The sequence below is a fragment of the Odocoileus virginianus genome, chromosome 14, assembly GCF_023699985.2.
Source record: "Odocoileus virginianus isolate 20LAN1187 ecotype Illinois chromosome 14, Ovbor_1.2, whole genome shotgun sequence".
NCBI lineage: Eukaryota > Metazoa > Chordata > Mammalia > Artiodactyla > Cervidae > Odocoileus > Odocoileus virginianus.
The window spans coordinates 35,970,004-35,988,445 of record NC_069687.1 but is presented as its reverse complement, the minus strand read 5'-3'; the positions used below and the strand labels follow the sequence as shown (position 1 = coordinate 35,988,445).

The window sequence follows — 18,442 nt, the reverse complement described above, 5'->3', positions numbered from 1 at the left end:
ACATTGATTGATTTGCAGATATTAAAGAATCTTTGCATTCCTGGGATAAAGCCCACTTGGTCATGGTGTATGATTTTTTTAATATGTTGTTGGATTCTTTTTGCTAGAATTTTGTTAAGGATTTTTGCATCTATGTTCATCAATGATATTGGCCTGTAGTTTTCTTTTTTTGTGGCATCTTTGTCTGGTTTTGGAATTAGGGTGATGGTGGCCTCATAGAATGAGTTTGGAAGTTTAACTTCTTCTGCAATTTTCTGGAAGAGTTTGAGTAAATAGGTGTTAGCTCTTCTCTAAATTTTTGGTAGAATTCAGCTGTGAAGCCATCTGGTCCTGGGCTTTTGTTTGCTGGAAGATTTCTGATTACAGTTTCGATTTCCTTGCTTGTGATGGGTCTGTTAAGATCTTCTATTTCTTCCTGGTTCAGTTTTGGAAAGTTACACTTTTCTAAGAATTTGTCCATTTCTTCCAAGTTGTCCATTTTATTGGCATAGAGCTGCTGGTAGTAGTCTCTTATGATCCTTTGTATTTCAGTGTTGTCTGTTGTGATCTCTCCATTTTCATTTCTAATTTTGTTAATTTGGTTCTTCTCTCTTTGTTTTTTAATGAGTCTTGCTAATGGTTTGTCAATTTTGTTTATTTTTTCAAAAAAACCAGCTTTTAGCTTTGTTGATTTTTGTAATGGTCTCTTTAGTTTCTTTTGCATTTATTTCTGCCCTAATTTTTAAGATTTCTTTCCTTCTACTAACCCTGGGGTTCTTCATTTCTTCATTCTCTAATTGCTTTAGGTGTAGAGTTAGGTTATTTATTTGACTTTTTTCTTGTTTCTTGAGGTAAGCCTGTATTGCTATGAACCTTCCCCTTAGCACTGCTTTTACAGTGTCCCATAGGTTTTGGGTTGTTGTGTTTTCATTTTCATTCATTTCTATGCATAATTTTGATTTCCTTTTTTATTTCTTCTATGATTTGTTGGTTATTCAGAAGCGTGTTATTTAGCCTCCATATGTTTGAATTTTTAACAATTTTTTTCCTGTAATTGAGATCTAATCTTACTGCACTGTGGTCAGAAAAGATGACTGGAATGATTGCAATTTTTTTGAATTTCCCAAGGCTAGATTTATGGCCCAGGATGTGATCTATTCTGAAGAAGGTTCCGTGTGCACTTGAGAAAAAGGTGAAGTTGATTGTTTTGGGGTGAAACGTCCTATAGATATCACTCATGTCTAGCTGGTCCATTGTGTCTTTTAAAGTTTGTGTTTTCTTGTTAATTTTCTGTTTAGCTGATCTATCCATAGTTGTGAGTGGGGTATTAAAGGCTCCCACTATTATTGTGTTACTATTAATTTCCTCTTTCATACTCATTAGCGTTTGCCTTACATATTGCAGTGCTCCTGTGTTGGGTGCATATATATATTTATAATTGTTATATCTTCTTCTTGGATTGATCCTTTGATCATTATGTAGTGTCCTTCTTTGTCTCTTTCCACATCCTTTATTTGAAAGTCTATTTTATCTGATATGAGTATTGCAATTCCTGCTTTCTTTTGTTCTCCGTTTGCGTGAAATATTTTTTTCCAGCCCTTCACTTTTAGTGTGTATGTGTCTCTTGTTTTGAGGTGGGTCTCATTTTTGTATCCATTCAGCCAGTCTTTGTCTTTTGGTTGGGGCATTCAACCCATTTACATTTAAGGTAATTATTGATAGGTGTGGTCCCATTGCCATTTACTTTGTTGTTTTGGGTTCACGTTTATACAACCTTTCTGTGTTTCCTGTCTAGAGAAGATCCTTTAGCATTTGTTGAAGAGCTGGTTTGGTGGTGCTGAATTCTCTCAGCTTTTGCTTGTCTGTAAAGCTTTTGAATTGTCCTTCATATCTGAATGAGATCCTTGCTGGGTACAGTAATCTAGGTTGTAGGTTATTCTCTTACGTTACTTTAAGTATGTCCTGCCATTCCCTTCTGGCCTGGAGGGTTTCTATTGATAGATCAGCTGTTGTCCTTATGGGAATCTCTTTGTGTGTTATTTGTTGTTTCTCCCTTGCTGCTTTTAATATTTGTTCTTTGTGTTTGATCTTTGTTAATTTGATTAATATGTGTCTTGGGGTATTTCGTCTTGGGTTTATCCTGTTTGGGATTCTCTGGGTTTCTTGGGCTTGGGTGGCCATTTCCTTCCCCATTTTAGGGAAGTTTTCAGCTATTATCTCCTCAAGTATTTTCTCATGACCTTTCTTTTTGTCTTCTTCTTCTGGGACTCCTATGATTCGAATGTTGGGGCATTTCACATTGTCCCAGAGGTCCCTGAGGTTGTCCTCATTTCTTTTGATTCTTTTATCTTTTTTCCTCTCTGCTTCAATTATTTCCACCATTTTATCTTCTACCTCACTTATCCTATCTTCTGTCTCTGTTATTCTACTCTCGATTCCCTCCAGAGTGTTTTTTATCTCATTTATTGCATTATTCATTTTTAATTGACTCTTTTTTTATTTCTTCTAGGTCTTTATTAAACATTTCTTGCATCTTCTCAATCTTTGTCTCCAGGCAATTTATATCTGTAACTCCATTTTGTTTTCAAGATTTTGGATCATTTTTATTATCATTCTGAATTCTTTTCCAGGTAGATTCCCTACCTCCTCCTCTTTTGTTTGATTTGGTGGGCATTTTTCATGTTCCTTTACCTGTTGGGTATTTCTCTGCCTTTTCATCTTCCTTAGATTGCTGTGTCTGGAGTGGGCTTTCTGTATTCTGGAGGTCTGTGGTTCCTTTTTATTGTGGAGGTTTTACCCAGTGGGTGGGGTTGGACGATTGGCTTGTCAAGGTTTCCTGGTTAGGAAGCTTGCGTCGGTGTTCTGGTGAGTGAAACTAGATTTCTTCTCTCCGGAGTGCAATGGAGTGCCCAGTAATGAGTTTTGAGATGGGTCTATGTGTTAGGTGTGACTTTGGGCAGCCTGTATGTTGAAGCTCAGGGCTATGTTCCTGCATTGCTGGAGAATTTGCATGGTATGTCTTGCTCTGAAACTTACTGGCTTTTGGGTGGTGGTTGATTTCAGTGTAGGTATGGAGGCTTTTGGACGGTCTCTTATTACTTAATGTTCCGTGTAGTCAGGAGTTTTCTGGTGTTCTCAAGTTTGGGGCTTGAGTCTCCTGTCTCTGGATTTCAGTTTTATTCTTCCAGTAGTCTCAAGACTTCTCCACTATACAGCACTGATAATAAAACTTCTAGGTTAATGGTGAAAAGATTCTCCCCTGTGAGGGACACCCAGAGAGGTTCACAGAGTTACATGAAAAAGAGGAAAGGGAGAAGGGAGATAGAGATGAGCAGGAGGAGAAAAAGGGGGACTCAAGAGGAGAGAGACAGATCTACGCAGTTGTCTGTTCCCAGAGTGTTCTCCGTAGCCCAGACACCCACAAAGAGTCACAGAATTGTATTGGGAAGAGAAGGTGAAAGGAGGAAATAGAGGTGTTCTGAGGTAGAAAATGGAGAATCAAAATTGGGAGAGAGTAATCAACACACTCCTGAATAAAAATGGGAACTGAATATTGGATTCTTAAATGTCTGAAATTTATATTACATACTGAAAAACAAAGATTAAAAATCTCAAGTAGAGGTTAGACTCTTAAAAATACAATATTAAAAACAAAAACACACAAAAAATTTTAGAAATATATATGAAGTTTGGTTTAAGATAGGGCTTCTCTCTTTTTTTTTGCAAGGTTATAGTGAAATGAAAATGAAAATTAAGGAGTAGTAGAGGAGTAGGACTTTAAAAGGAAATAAGAGAAATAGAAAAAGAAAAAGAAAAAAGAAAAAAAACAAGAGAAAAAAATTTTTTTCCTAATTAAAAAAATTGTAGAAATCTATGAAAATGAAAGTTAAGGAGTAATGGGGGCGTAATAGGGAATTTTAAAAGAAAATAAAAGAGAAAAAATAAAAAAGAAAAGAAAAAAATTTTTTTAATAAAAAAAAAGTAAAACTATATCTAGGAATTTCTCTGGAGCTGTTGTGGTCAGTGTGGGTTCAGTTCAGTTTCAGATAGCTCCTAGTTCCAGCTTACACTTCTCGATATCTACAGGCCCCTTCCGGTGTAGTCGGTGTTCTCTACAGGGGTTTTAATCTGTTGCACCGGTCCCTTCTGAAGTGGTTCCCTTTGTTTGTTTGGCTTCTGTTTGCCGGTGTCTTCAGTGCCTAATTTCCACCCTGACACAGGCGGGTGGAGGTGGTCTCTTGTTCAGGTTGTTAGTTCCATCGCGCTGCGGGGAGGGACGGGCACTGCTTTCCCCGTCTACGCTGCTCAGGCTCCCGGCTGCTCTATATGGAGTGTGCCCTGAGTTGCGCGCGGTTCCAGCCCTCGGGTGTTCCACAAAAGCGTGGACTCGGCTGCGCCTGCATTTTGTGCCTTCCCCGGCCCAAGCAGCTCAGGCAGCCAGGAGCTTGACGGGCGCACTCTCCCCGGGTGCGGCGCGCCTTCTCCCCTCCGAGGCCCCAGCCCCAGTCCCCACCCGTGCTGGTCGGGTGCGTGTGCCCTGTGTCTAGCCACGACCCTCCCAGCGGATGTAGACCATCCAGAATCTCAGGAAGTCTTTGGTTAGAAACTTGAGGCCTGTTTGCAGTGCGGTAGGGGATGCAGTCCTTGGGGCCGAGCCTGCCCCTTTCCCCTCCCCGCTGCCTCCTGCCTCCGGCGGGGCTGGGCCGGTCCGCAGCCATCTAGCTCCTCTGGACTTGCTCGGTCCCTTTGTTCTGTGAACGCCGGCAGTGTGTTCCAGCCAGTTAATTTTCTCTCTCTCTTTTGCTGTCCCACAGTTTAAGTTGGTATCTCACAAACGCTCCCTCCAATTGCCCTCAGGGCACTCAGGCCCGGTCCTTACCCTAAGCAATGCTGCCCACTCCTCTCCGTTCCGCCCCCACTTGCTGGGGGCGGATGCAGGCGTCTGGGGTACTTTTCTGCTGGGAGTTGCTTTTAGGCACGTAATCTGTGGGTTTTATTTATTTTTCCCCTCCCAGTTAGGTTGCCCTCCGAGATTTAAAAACTTCCCTCAGACTCGCCAGTGCAAGGGTTTCCTGGTGTTTGGAAACTTCCTCTATTAAGACTCCCTTCCCGGGACAGATCTCCGTCTCTAGCTCTTTTGTCTCTCTTTTTATCTTTTATATTTTGTTCTACCTCCTTTCGAAGACAATGGGCTGCTTTTCTGGGCGCCTGATGATCTCAGCTAGCGATCAGAAGTTGTTTTGTGAAGTTTGCTCTGCGTTCAATTGTTCTTTCCATGAATTTGTAGGGGAGAAAGTGGTCTCCCCGGCCTAGTCCTCCGCCATCTTGGCTCCTCCCCTCACTCCAGTAGTCGTGCCTGGAGAAGCCCATGAGGAGAATCCCTCCTCATGGGCAGAGGAGCCTGAAGGACCATAGTCCATGGGTCACAGAGTCAGACGTGACTGAGAGAACTAAAATTGGCAGGCAAGTGCAGTGGTCTTTAAAGGCATCTCTTGTTTTTATGATGGAAACAGCCTATGGCTGTAGCAACTTACATGTATCCTATGGCTGATTCATGTTGATGGATGGCAGAAACCAGGTCAATACTGTAAAATATTGACAAGTCTCCTCCAATTAAAAATAACCTTTTAAAAAAGTTTGGATAAAGATCATGAAAAGCATCCTCAGTTTCTGTCTACCTTCCCCAGAGAGTGATAATGAATTCTATTTCTTTATATCCCACTCAATGAACACTCAAATATGTGTCAATTCCATTTTAAATTAAAGGACATATTCGGCTACATGTCAGTGGATTTTGTTGCTTTTATTCTACCATTTTTCTCTGAGCTTGTAAGACAATTTGAAAATTTTACTGACTGACATTCTAAGTGACATTAAGTTAGAAAGACAAATGCCATATAATATATGCAATATAAAATATGATACAAGTGAACTTATTTACAAGACAGACTCATAGACATAGAAAGCAAATTTATGGTTATCCAAAGGGAAAAGAGGTAGGAGACGGATAAATTAGGAGTTTGGAGTTAGCAGATACAAACTACTATATATAAAGGAAATAAACAACAAGATCCGACTGCATAGCACAGGGAAATATACAGCCTTGACGTACTCCTTTTCCTATTTGGAACCAGTCTGTTGTTCCATGTCCAGTTCTAACTGTTGCTTCTTGATCTACAGAAAGGTTTCTCAGGATGCAGGTAAGGTGGTCTGGTATTCCCATATCTTTAAGAATTTTCCACACAATTTGTTGTGATCCATACAGTCCATGGCTTTAGCATAGTCAATGAAGCAGAAGTATATGTTTTTCCTGAGTTCTCTTGCTTTTTCTATGATACAGTGGATGTTGGCAATTTGATCTCTGGTTCCTCTGCCTTTTCTAAATCCAGCTTGTACATCTGGAAGTGCTTGATTCACATACAGTTGAAGAGATGGGAATACCAGACCACCTGGTCTGCCTCTTGAGAAATCTGTTGCAGGTCAAGAAGCAACAGTTAGAACTGGACATGGAACAACAGACTGGTTCCAAATAGGAAAAGGAGTACCTCAAGGCTGTATATTGTCACCCTGCTTATTTAACTTATATGCAGAGTACATCATGCAAAATGCCAGGCTGGATGAAGCACAAGCTGGAATCAAGATTGCCGAGAGAAATATCAATAACCTCAGATATGCAGATGACACCACCCTTACGGCAGAAAGTGAAGAACTAAAGAGCCTCTTGATGAAAGGGAAAGAGGAGAGTGAAAAAGCTGGCTTAAAGCTCAACATTCAGAAAACTAAGATCATGACATCTGGTCCCATCACTTCATGGCAAATAGATGGGGAAACACTGGAAACAGTGGCTGACTTTATTTTGGGGGGCTCCAAAATCACTGCAGATGGTGACTGCAACCATGAAATTAAAAGACATTTGCTCCTTGGGAGAAAAGCTATGACCAACCTAGATAGCATATTAAAAAGCAGAGAAATTACTTTGTTGACAAAGGTCCTTCTAGTCAAAGCTATGGTTTTTCCAATAGTCATGTATGGATGTGAGAATTGGACTATAAAGAAAGCTGAGTGCCAAAGAATTGATGCTTTTGAACTGTGGTGTTGGAGAAGACTCTTGAGAGTCCATTAGAATGCAAGGAGATCCAACCATTCCATTCTAAAGGAAATCAGTCCTGAATATTCATTGGAAGGACAGATGCTGAAGCTGAAACTCCAATGCTTTGGCCACTTGATGTAAAGAACTGACTCATTGGAAAAGACCCTGATGCTGGGGAAGATTGAAGGCAGGAGGAGAAGGGGACGACAGAGGATGAGATGGTTGGATGGCATCACCGACTCAATGGACATGAGTTTGGGTAAACTCTGGGAGTTGGTGATGGACAGAGAAGCCTGGCATGCTGCAATGCATGGGGTCGCAAAGAGTCAGACACGACTGAGCAACTGAACCGATACCAATAACTGTTGACACGTAACTTGGAGAATTTTGAACATTGCCTTGCTAGCATGAGACATGAGTGCAATTGCGTTATAGTTTGAACATTCTTTGACATTGCTCTTCTTTGGGATTGGAATGAGAATTGACCTTTTCCAGTCCTGTGGCCATTGCTGAGTTTTCCAAATTTGCTGGCATATTGAGTGCATGTTTTGTTAGAGATATGAAAATCAAAATGGCCATATTAGTGGGGCAAATATGGTTTTACTAACTCCATCCAGTAACTCACAGATCCTCAAGGCTCCACAGCACATGGGGAACCACTGGTCCAAGTTTTCTCTGGCATTTAGCCACATCTGAGCAAACCCTCTTGTGGTCTGGGTGGTGAAGTTCCAAGCATGTATATTAGTATTATTACAAATCAAATGAAGGGCTACATCTCATCTAAGAATGAGGAATCTTGGGCTTACTTGTCGGGTAGCTTCAACCTTATTGTACTTGCTAAAGCCTCAGTCTCATCATCCCTAAAATGAGGGAGTTTTACCTAAACGTTTCAAAGACCCTTTCCAGCTCTAACTTCTCTGACTCTAAAAGTAGAGATATTCATGGGACAATGAACTCTTTAGCAAGCTATTAATACCATGATGCCAGGAAACTAAACAGAGCTTCAGAAAGAAAGGTTCCAAAGTCCCCAGTCCCAGAAAAGTATGAAAAACTGAAAGGAAGTACTAGGTAATACTTGAGGGCACTGTCTGCACAAAATAAGCAGTTATCTCAAAAAGTGTAAGATCATATAAAAAATTCCATTTTGGAATGGAATGAGATACAAATATTTACTACACACTTTGTCTTGTAGCCTATGACTCACAGTTCAAAGAAACTTAACTAGTACTGGGATTTTGAACTATGGGAATGTCTACCTTAAAAATCTTTAGAAATGGGATTTATACTCATAAGCCTGTGAATTTATAGGTGTTGACTTAAGGAAGGCAAGATGTTTTCAAAGATCATATTTGAGGCTGTAACTGAGAATGATTTGTTAAGTTTTACCCCATGAATGTTTGATATGTATTAAATCATTTCTTTTTCAGGATTTAGAGGCCCTCCAGGCATGGCCAGACACTCCGTCTTGTATTTTATCCTGCTGAGTGCTCTGACTGACAAGAGCCAAGCCTGTTTCTGTGATCATTACCCATGGGCTCAGTGGTCCAGCTGCTCAAAAACCTGCAATTCTGGAACCCAGACCAGAGAGAGGTAGGTATGGGCTTTGTAGCTTGTCTTTGTGCCCTGGGAAACCTCAAGGACAGAATCAGCAAAATCAAAAAGTGCCACACTAAGCAATGAGAAAGAAAATATATCTGCAAGTATAATTTTTGCAGAGTACAATCTGCAAAATTTTTTTTAATTTTAAAAAGAACTCATGAATTTCGGTGGAATTTGATGTCTTTTGTAAGTTTAAAGTGGAGTCTACTTTTGTTCCCCCCATAAAACTGAAGCATTTTAAAGAAATTCAATTAAGAATCTGTGCAATATTTTCAGTTGACTATTTAATTTACTTAGAATCACTACTTGAGCTTTTTTTTTTTTCAATCAGCACATAACTCTGCTTGCCTACAGTTAGTGAGTTAATTATAGAGAATTTTCTACTCATTAAACTGAGTCTAACAGGACCTCAATTGAGCAGCACCGCTAGCTATTAGCTCGATTGTTGGCATGGACAAGAAGGCAAGAAAACTGTGTTTTACTTGATAACATTTAATAATTCACTCTTTTCATTAATTCAGATTATTCCTCCCCCACAGTTTCTTTAAATCTGTTAGATATTTCTGTTCCATGAAGACGCTCACGTGACTTGGAGGGGAAAAGGCATATATTTAATGTGTTTTAACTGTTATGGCACTTTTTAGAGATCTATTTTAGAAAACTATTTTTACATATGTAGTGTGAGTCTCATTAAAATCACCACCTGATGGCCTCAATAAACCATCCACTCTGGATATAAGAACAGATTTGTTCATAATACTTCCCTACTCAAGAGTCCCTTAGTAGCTCATTACTGCTTACCAAATAAAGTACCATAATAAAAGCCCATCCCTCTCAGTTATGCTCTTCTCAGGTCCATCCCACAAGCTTCTCCACGGACATGTCATACTCCTTCACTGCTAATCTGTGCACAAGCTGTTCCCTCTGAATGCTCTTCCCTTTGTTGCCTGGAAAACTCACATGGATTTTTCAAAATGTATCTCTCATGTCACTTTCTCCTTTCATCTTCAGCCCCATGGAGCTCTGGCTCTATCTCAGTCATTGTACTTACCACACTGCATTGTCATCTTTTAAGCAACTTGCAGAAACTTTCTTCTCTCCTTCTCTTCCAGTCCCTCCCAGGAATTTCATCAGGGCCGGCTTCATAGATGTGTAACCTGTGCAGTCACACAGGATCCCTCTCTGAGAAGGGCTGTGGTTTGGCTTCATGCTCTGCCTCCTCTCTTTGGAAATTCTTAAGAATATTTGAATATGTGTTGCTGTTCAGTTGCTCAATCAAGTCTGACTTTTTGCGACCCTATAAACAGTAGCCCACCAGGTTTCCCTGTGCTTCACTATCTCCCAGAGTTTGCTCAAACTCATGTCCATTGAGTCGGTGATGCCATCCAAACATTCATCCTCTGTCATCCCCTTCTCCTCCTACCTTCAATCTTTCCCAGCATCAGGGTCTTTTCCAACGAGTTGGCTCTTCACATTAGGTGGCCAAAGTATTGGAACTTCACTTTCAGCCTTAGCCCTTCTAATGAATATTCAGGATTGATATCCTTTAGGATCGACTGGCTTGATCTCTTTGCAGTCCAAGGGACTCTTAAGAGTTCTCTAGCACCACAGTTTGAAAGCAACAATTCTTTGGTGTTTAGCCTTCTTTGAACATATGCCCCCCCCCCTTTCATTTTGTACTGTGCCCCACAAATTATGGACCCAGTCTTGAGTTCCATTAAGTGGTAAAAAACTGTATATATGCCGGGCTGCTTGATTTTCCATGAAAACCTCTTTCCTTTTATTCACTGTAATTGATGCTCAATGAATATTTTTCTTATGGGGCTGGAGCCACAGTAAAAACACTGATTCTAAGCTGCTTTCTCCTCCTTATTATAGACGGATTATTAGAGATCAGTACTATTTTGAAAACTTTTGTGACCAGCTTTGTACCAAGCAGGAGTCCAGAGAGTGTAACTGGCAAACTTGCCCCATCAATTGCCTCCTGGGAGATTATGGACCATGGTCAGACTGCGACCCCTGTGTTCAAAAACGGGTAAGTGACATGTGGGTATATTCAGTAAATGAGAATCACAGTTAAATTCTTGAATTTCCTGACAAACTCAACAATCAAGGAAATGATGAATTACTTTAATTTCTGAAAACAAATTGTCCCAGCTTCCACTGAGGGAAATGTTTTAGGAGAAGGCAGGATTCACTTGACAAGTTTTATTGGCATGTGAATACCAAAAAAAGTTCCACCTGCCACCTCCCCCCCCCCCCACCCCAAGGATTGGTGTTGCACTCACCCAGCTCTGATTTCCACTGTCTCTGCCTTATGAGAGCTCACAAAGCAAAAACAGGTGCTAAAAAATGGGCAATTCAGTCTGTTTAAAATCAGACAGAAATGAGGTGCATTAATTAAAATGACTCCTTGCCCTTTCTTTAACTGTCCTTACTAGGGGAAAGTCCCTCCATTTGTTTATTGTTCCCAGTTGCAATATTTACCTACCTTAAGTTCAATCCAGGTAGGGCACGGGCCCACATGAATCCCCATCAGGGTAGGTGCTAAGCATTCAGACATTAGGGAAGTAAAAGGAATTCACCCAGTACAAGGAAAGCACCCACTACCTCAGAGAGACAGTTTAGGTTCCTTTGTACACATCATCTTATTCAAACTTCACATCACATTGTTTTTCTATCCATTTTACAGATGAGGAAGTTTTAGCTTATTAGGGGTTAAGTAATTTACCCAAGCACACACCATGAAAGAATAGAAAACTACATATTGAACTTGGATTTTTCTGACTTTAAAGTCAGTACTTTTGAGTCCTATTCTGTTTCTATCCTTCCCTGACTCTTTGATTTACTACTGATCATTTAAAACCTTTCAAAGTGTGGAAAATGCGCCAGCCTTGGTTTCCACAGTGACTTCCTCATACAAAAGCCCATCCCCCCAATCCTTTCACATTTATCACTTCACAGTATCTGTGAGAAATAAAAAGGCTACTGTCATGACCTGGAAGATTTATTGCACTCAGGACATGCTCAGTAAATATTTGTGCATTTGATTTTTATTCAATTTAGAATCCTATGATTTCAGAGTTAGAAATCTTCAGAAATTTGTTTTCCCACTTCCTCATTTTACAGGTTGGAAAAATGAGACCCGAAAAGTATTGACTTCCCTAAGAAAACACAATAACAGAATTGGAAAAAATCAGTAATTTAGGAAATGCCACTATCAGAAAAATCACTACTGTGACTGAGAAGCCCAGTTTTCTTAGATACTTTCTGGCTTTGACCCAGCCTCATTTATTCACCTTTCTCTCTTGTCCTTTTAGTTTAAGGTAAGGTCCATCTTGCGCCCCAGTCAGTTTGGGGGACAACCATGTACTGAGCCTCTCCTGACCTTTCAGCCATGCATTCCATCCAAGCTCTGCAAAATTGAAGAGATTGACTGCAAGAATAAATTCCGCTGTGACAGTGGTAATGTACTTTTGGAAAATGTTCAGTCTTCACTAAAAATGACTAAAGTTATTCCAACTGACTCCCAGTGAAAGTCATGATAGAAAAGTCCCACCATATTTTAAGCTTAGGGAGACAGGGATGTTATGCTATCAATTACACACTATTCATGTGTAAAATTACAGCTTTCAGGCTATAATCATCTTGACCACTTACTTGATTCCTTTGCTCATCAAGTACAGGTTCCCAGGTTCCTACACTGTTATACAACAGTAGGAAGAGAATGAGGAAAAGGAAACAGAGGAGGAAGCAGATACTTTTAAAAACTGGCTATTAATAAGCACAACTGTAGACTCAGAATAAGCAATTGAAAAGGAGTGATGTATTTTAAAATTTTAATATGGTTTATTAAGATAAGGATGTTAATGCTAAGATATTATGTAAAGGGGATGGTTAGAGATGATGTAACAAATTTTCTGGTATGGTCGATTGAATGACTCCAAAGATAATCACAGAAGAGGAGACTGCAAATGATTTAAACAATGGCAACATTCCCTTCAAGTCCAATTCTCATACAGGTTCATACATTTTGATATTTAAGTATTGTTAGATTATAATCAAACCTTGAATATACTACTTTATGTATTCTCTTGCTAATTAATAGCTTTCCAAAGCTCAGCATGTTGAACCATCTAGGTCAGATTTCTGCAAATTTTTTCAGGAGCAGTCCAGGTGGTGAATATTTTAGGCTTTACAGGCTGTACATTCTATGTAGCAACTATTCAGCTCTGGAATCACAGCATCAAAGCTGCCATAGACAGTATATCAACAAATGAGCATGACTATGTTCCAATAGAATTTTATTTACAAGAGTAAGTAGCAGGTCAGTTTTTGTCCATGGGCCATAGTTCACTGATTTCTTGTATAAATAGTCATTTATAGTTAAAATAAAATTAGAGTTCTGATGAATAAAATCCAAATTATTTGTGTACTCTAAAATACATTGAAAAGTGTTTAGAACTAGATGGCAGATTTCAAATTCCCATAGAAAATTGACCCCGGACTTGTGCATAATGTTTCTCTTCTCTTACTCTTTGCTTCCTGCCTTCAGCTTTACCAATCTTTTCTGAAAGTCAGACAGGAAGGCGGGTTCCAGGGTTTTCCCTCTGTACCTCATCCTCAAAACGGGATGTGAGGGTGAGACATGGGTAGGGAGATATACATTATGCCTATGTAAATAAGGGGCTTCCAGGTGATCTTAGTGGTAAAGAAACCACCTGCCAATGCCAGAGACACAAGAGATGTGAGTTTGATTCCTGAGTGGGGAAGATCCCCTGGAGGAGGAAATGGCAACTCACTCCAGTATTCTTGCTGGGAAAATTCTATGAACAGAGAATACTGGCAGGCTACAGTCCATGGGACCTCAAAGAGTCAAATATGACTGAGCAACTGAGCAACCAACAGCCAACTGGAAGCTAAGAGGAGGCAAGAAGGATCTTCCCAGAGTTTTAGAGGGAGCATGGCCCTGCAGACATCTTGTTTGGACTTCTGCACTCCAGAACTCTAAGAGAATAAATTTCTGAATTTCTGTATATAAATAAGGTCATGTCACATATTGACAAAACAAGGAATATGAGAAAAACCTTGATGGCAATGGCTAAGGGGAATACAGACCTAAGCACTATATCCAGAATATTAAGATAAAAGTTTAGAACTGCGGCACATCAATTTGAAGCTTGAAGGGTAGTTTCTAGAACAGATTACCAGGGAGAACTCTTTTATTCAATAGATGATAAATCTATGAAATTTATTATGAAAGAGTTTGTTTATGTCAAAAATATCCACAAGTCTGAGAAGTCTTTAGGTATATCCATGTGCTACCAGTTCAAAATGAGTGATTTCAGGAAAGTTACTGGTATAGGCACAGCAATCTCTACTTCATCAGTAACATGTCCATAGCTAGTGATATAAACTGAACTATTGAAATGAATCCGTAATGGTTGATAAGCAGCTGCTACCCTGAGCTCTCTTAGTGACCTCTGCCCTACTGTCCAGATCCCTTCATCAGAAATTCCTAGATCTTCCTAGGATCCAACCATTAACTAGCTAATCTCTGGTACAAATATGGTTGGCATCCATTCTGACTGGGTAATGCCATGGCCTCTTGGTTGTTGAATATTCCACTGGAGATGATACACCACTGTACTCTCCTAAAAACATCCACTAATGCCACTCTCAAAGGAATAAAAGGTTGGCTGGACCATTATTTGTCTGACATATCAGGATGATGTAAGTCATCCTGACAAATATCAGGATGATATTTAGATCAGTTAATAACAGAAAAAAATCTCTATCTTTCCTTTATACTCTCATGATTGCTCTTCAGAATCTCCCAAGGCTAATTGTATTTTTTTGTTTTGTTTAGTCTTTTAAATTTTTTCCATGGGTGCCCTGTGTCCCCCCATTCTGAACCCTCCTCCCATCTCCCTCCCCACCCCACCCCTCTGGGTTGTCACAGAGCACTGGCTTTGAGTGCCCTGCTTCATGCATCGAACTTGCACTGGTCATCTATTTTACATATGGTAATACACAAGTTTCAATGCTATTCTCTCAAATTACCCCTTTAATGTATACATGGATCTTTGAGAAGTACCCATGAGGCAAATCCCCATGCACTATGCCAACTCCTCTCAAAGTCCTAAATTTAACACAGATGAGAATTTGCAACTGGTCATAAAAATAATATACCATGTAGTAACACAGTTTAAGTAAATAGGAAAATCATATATAATTCTAAATGACTACATAATTCCAGGTGTAAATATATATATGCATGTGTTGGCTAAAGCATGCTGACTTCTACAAATCCTGTACTATTGAAATGTCCCTTCACCTCTGCCATTCCTTCTTTATAGGATATATTTGTGGCTTCCAAATCTTTCCCCTTCCTATTCCATTATGTTTCCCTGACCTGGAACCATTCTCAAGTGTGTCCCATCAGTCCTATTCCACACTGCCACCCATTCCTAAACATCGCTCAAGAGAAGTCCTCTTGCTTTCATCCCTACGCTTGCTAATGTTGTTGTTGCTGCTAGTCACTAAGTCGTGTCCAACTGTTTGCAAACCATGAACAAAGAAGAGCCTCCTAGGCTCTTCTGCCTGTAGGATTTTCCCAGCAAGAATGCAGGAGTGAGTTGCCATTTCCTTCTCCAGGGGATCTTCCCGACCCGTGGATCAAACCTGAGTCTCCTGAATTGGCAAGTGAATTCTTTGTCACTAAACCACCAGGGAAGCCCACCCTTGTTAAAAGAGATTCTATAATATCTCTAAAATTGTTAGCACAAGTTCACGGCGAGGTCAAACAAACCAAAATGTCAGAGTTTGGAACAGAGAAAGGTTAACTGCAGAGTCTTACAAGGAAATGGGTGGTTCAAGCCCTAAAAAAACCCCGAGCTCCCCGAAACATTTCAGTAAAGCATTTTTAAAAGCCAGGTGAGGGAATGGGGTCACAGGATATGTGATCAGCTTGCACAGTTTTGGTTGGTGATGAGGTAACAGGGGTGTGTCACAGAGGTTAACTTTATCAGTCCTTAGACTCCAGGAGGCCTGGGGCTATGTGCTCATGGTTATCAAGAGGTTAACATCTTCCATTTGGTGGGGGGTTTTCATACCTGTGAAACAACTCAGGGCCTGTGCATCAAATGTGTATATATATTTATATATACAGTGTATATATACATATATATATGTGTGTGTGTGTATATATATATATTCAGTAGGTACTTCAGAGAGGAGCTAAAGCAGAGGATATGGAAGAAGGCCAGTCCTGGGAAAGCCCCACAGGGTCCTGCTCCATTACAGAAGTATCAAATGAGTAGACTTTCTTACATATCTGGTACCCTGTTCACGAACCTAGGTTAATGAGAATTGTACCTTACAAGTGTATCCCTACTTCCATCTGATAAAATGGGAGTTTTAGTGTAAAATATAAAAAATCAGCTCTTGCTCAAATTTGTGAGTACTATATTCAAAACTTTTAAAAACTGTAAGATATGTCCTTTTTTTCTCCGACAGGTAAAGCATCCCTCTTTCAAACTAAATTACCCATTCTGCGCTGCTCTAAGAAAAGCAAACAAGAAAAACCAGAGATGTGTTATTTTTAAAAACAGGGTATCTTTCAAGTTATATCTTAGGACTGACAGGAATTCAATTCCCTCTATATTTTCACCCTTGTGTGATTATGATGCTCATACCTATAAGTGTCTTGATATAAAATTTTGAATAATCAAAGGATGATTTAATTACTTTCATTACACTCCACCTTCTTACTGAAGATTCTTCAGTTCAGTTCTGTTGCTCAGTCGTGTCCAACTCTTCATGATCCCATGGATTGCAGCATGTGAGGCTTCCCTGTCCATCACCAACTCCCAGAGCTTGCTCAAACTCATGTCAATTGAGTCAGTGATGCCATCCAACCGTCTCATCCTCTGTAGCCCCCTTCTCTTTCCACCTTCAATCTTTTCCAGCATCAGGGTCTTTTCCAATGTGTCAAATTTTCGCATTATGTGGCCAAAGTATTGGAGTTTCAGCTTCAGCATCAGTCCTTCCAATGAATATTCAAGGCTGATTTTCTTTAGGATGGATTGGTTTGATCTCCTTGCAGTCCAAGGGACTCCCAAGTCATCTCCAACACCATAGTTCAAAAGCATCAATTCTCTGGTGCTGTTTTCTTTATAGTCCAACTCTTACATCCATACATGACCACTGGAAAAAACCATAGCTTTGACTAGATGGACCTTTGTCAGCAAAGTAATTTCTCTGCTTTTGAATAAGCTGTCTAGGTTGGTCATAGCTTTTCTTCCAAGGAACAATGCCTGCTAATTTCATGGCTGCAGTCAGCATCTGCAGTGATTTTGGAGTCCAAGAAAATAAAGTCTGTCACTATTTCCATTGTTCCCCCATCTATTTGCCATGAAGTGATGTGACTGGATGCCATGATCTTAGTTTTTTGAAAGTAGAGCTTTAAGCCAGCTTTTTCAGTCTCCTCTTTCACTTTCATCGAGAAGCTCTTTAGTTCCTCTTCACTTTCTGCCATAAGGGTGGTATCATCTGTGTATCTGAGGTTATGGGTATTCCTCCTGGCAATCTTTATCCCAGCTTGTGCTTCATCCAGTCCAGTATTTTGCATGATGTCCTCTGCATATAAGTTAAATAAGCAGGGTGACAATATACAGCCTGGATGTACTCCTTTCCCTATTTGGAACCAATCTGTTGTTCCATGTCCAGTTCTAACTGTTGCTTCTTGACCTGCATACAGATTTCTCAGGAGGCAGGTAAGGTGGTCTAGTATTCTCATCTCTTGAAGAATTTTCCACAGTTTGTGTGATCTACACAGTCAAAGGCTTTGACATAGTCAATAAAGCAGAAGTAGATGTTTTTTCTGGAATTCTCTTGTTTTTTCTATGATCCATTAAGATTATTACCCCACTCCCCTTCAAAAGTTGAAACTAAGTGCTTTCTGGGGAACTCTTTATTAGTAAAAAAAATAAATAAATATCAATTCAACAAAATACCCAATTTCCTCAAGCATTTCAGTTGATCAAAATAGTCACACATAGCTGTATTGAAATGTTGGTTACAATTTAAGATAGGTAACAAGATATGTGTGTGTGTGTATGTGTGAGGGTGCTCAGTCGCTCAGTCATGTCTGACTAATTGCAACCCCATGGACTCTATAGCCCACCAGGCTCCTCTGTCCATGGAATTTTCCAGACAAGATAGTCCTGAGTAAAACTTTCAATCACTGTTGATGAGACTTGTACATAATGGTACAGATGCCAGCATTCCTGATTATAGGCAAGAGACTGAGAAGCAGGAGACAGGCTATCTGTCATTGCAGACAGAGTGTTTCAATTTCAGTAACATACAGGCACACACTGTTCCCTAGGATCATTATGAAATTCACCAAGTTTTAAAAGAAAGGGAATTATCTGAGTTGGTACTATTTTCTAAATTCACTCACACAAATTGCTATCTAACACTGTGGTATCTAGGCATTTAATGTGTCCCAAAAAAAGATATAGTAAATTGTATGTAGTGAAACTCTTATTAATGGTAATTATAACAGTAATCACATATAGTGAATATCTATAATAAAATACATAATTATGTATAGTAAAGTGGGGGCTTCCCTAGTCACTCAGAGAGTAAAGAATCTGCCTGCAATGCAGGAGACACAGGTTCTATCCCTGGGTCAGGAATAACCACCGGAAGAGGGAATGGAACCCACTCCAGTATTCTTGCCTAGAAAACTCCAGAGGAGCCTAGAGG

General features: G+C 39.9%; 1 protein-coding gene across 3 annotated transcripts in view; it reads left to right on the top strand.

The window, feature by feature from the left end:
- Positions 1-18,442, top strand: part of C6 (complement C6) — an 89,118-nt gene that overhangs the window by 13,403 nt on the left and 57,273 nt on the right. For all 3 annotated transcript variants that reach the window (XM_020903050.2, XM_020903049.2, XM_020903051.2), the window contains 3 exons: positions 8,497-8,659; positions 10,547-10,703; positions 11,989-12,133. In XM_020903050.2, the coding sequence (XP_020758709.2) occupies positions 8,517-8,659; positions 10,547-10,703; positions 11,989-12,133 (445 nt within the window). In that variant the 5' untranslated portion in view covers positions 8,497-8,516. The remainder of the gene's footprint in view (positions 1-8,496; positions 8,660-10,546; positions 10,704-11,988; positions 12,134-18,442) is intronic.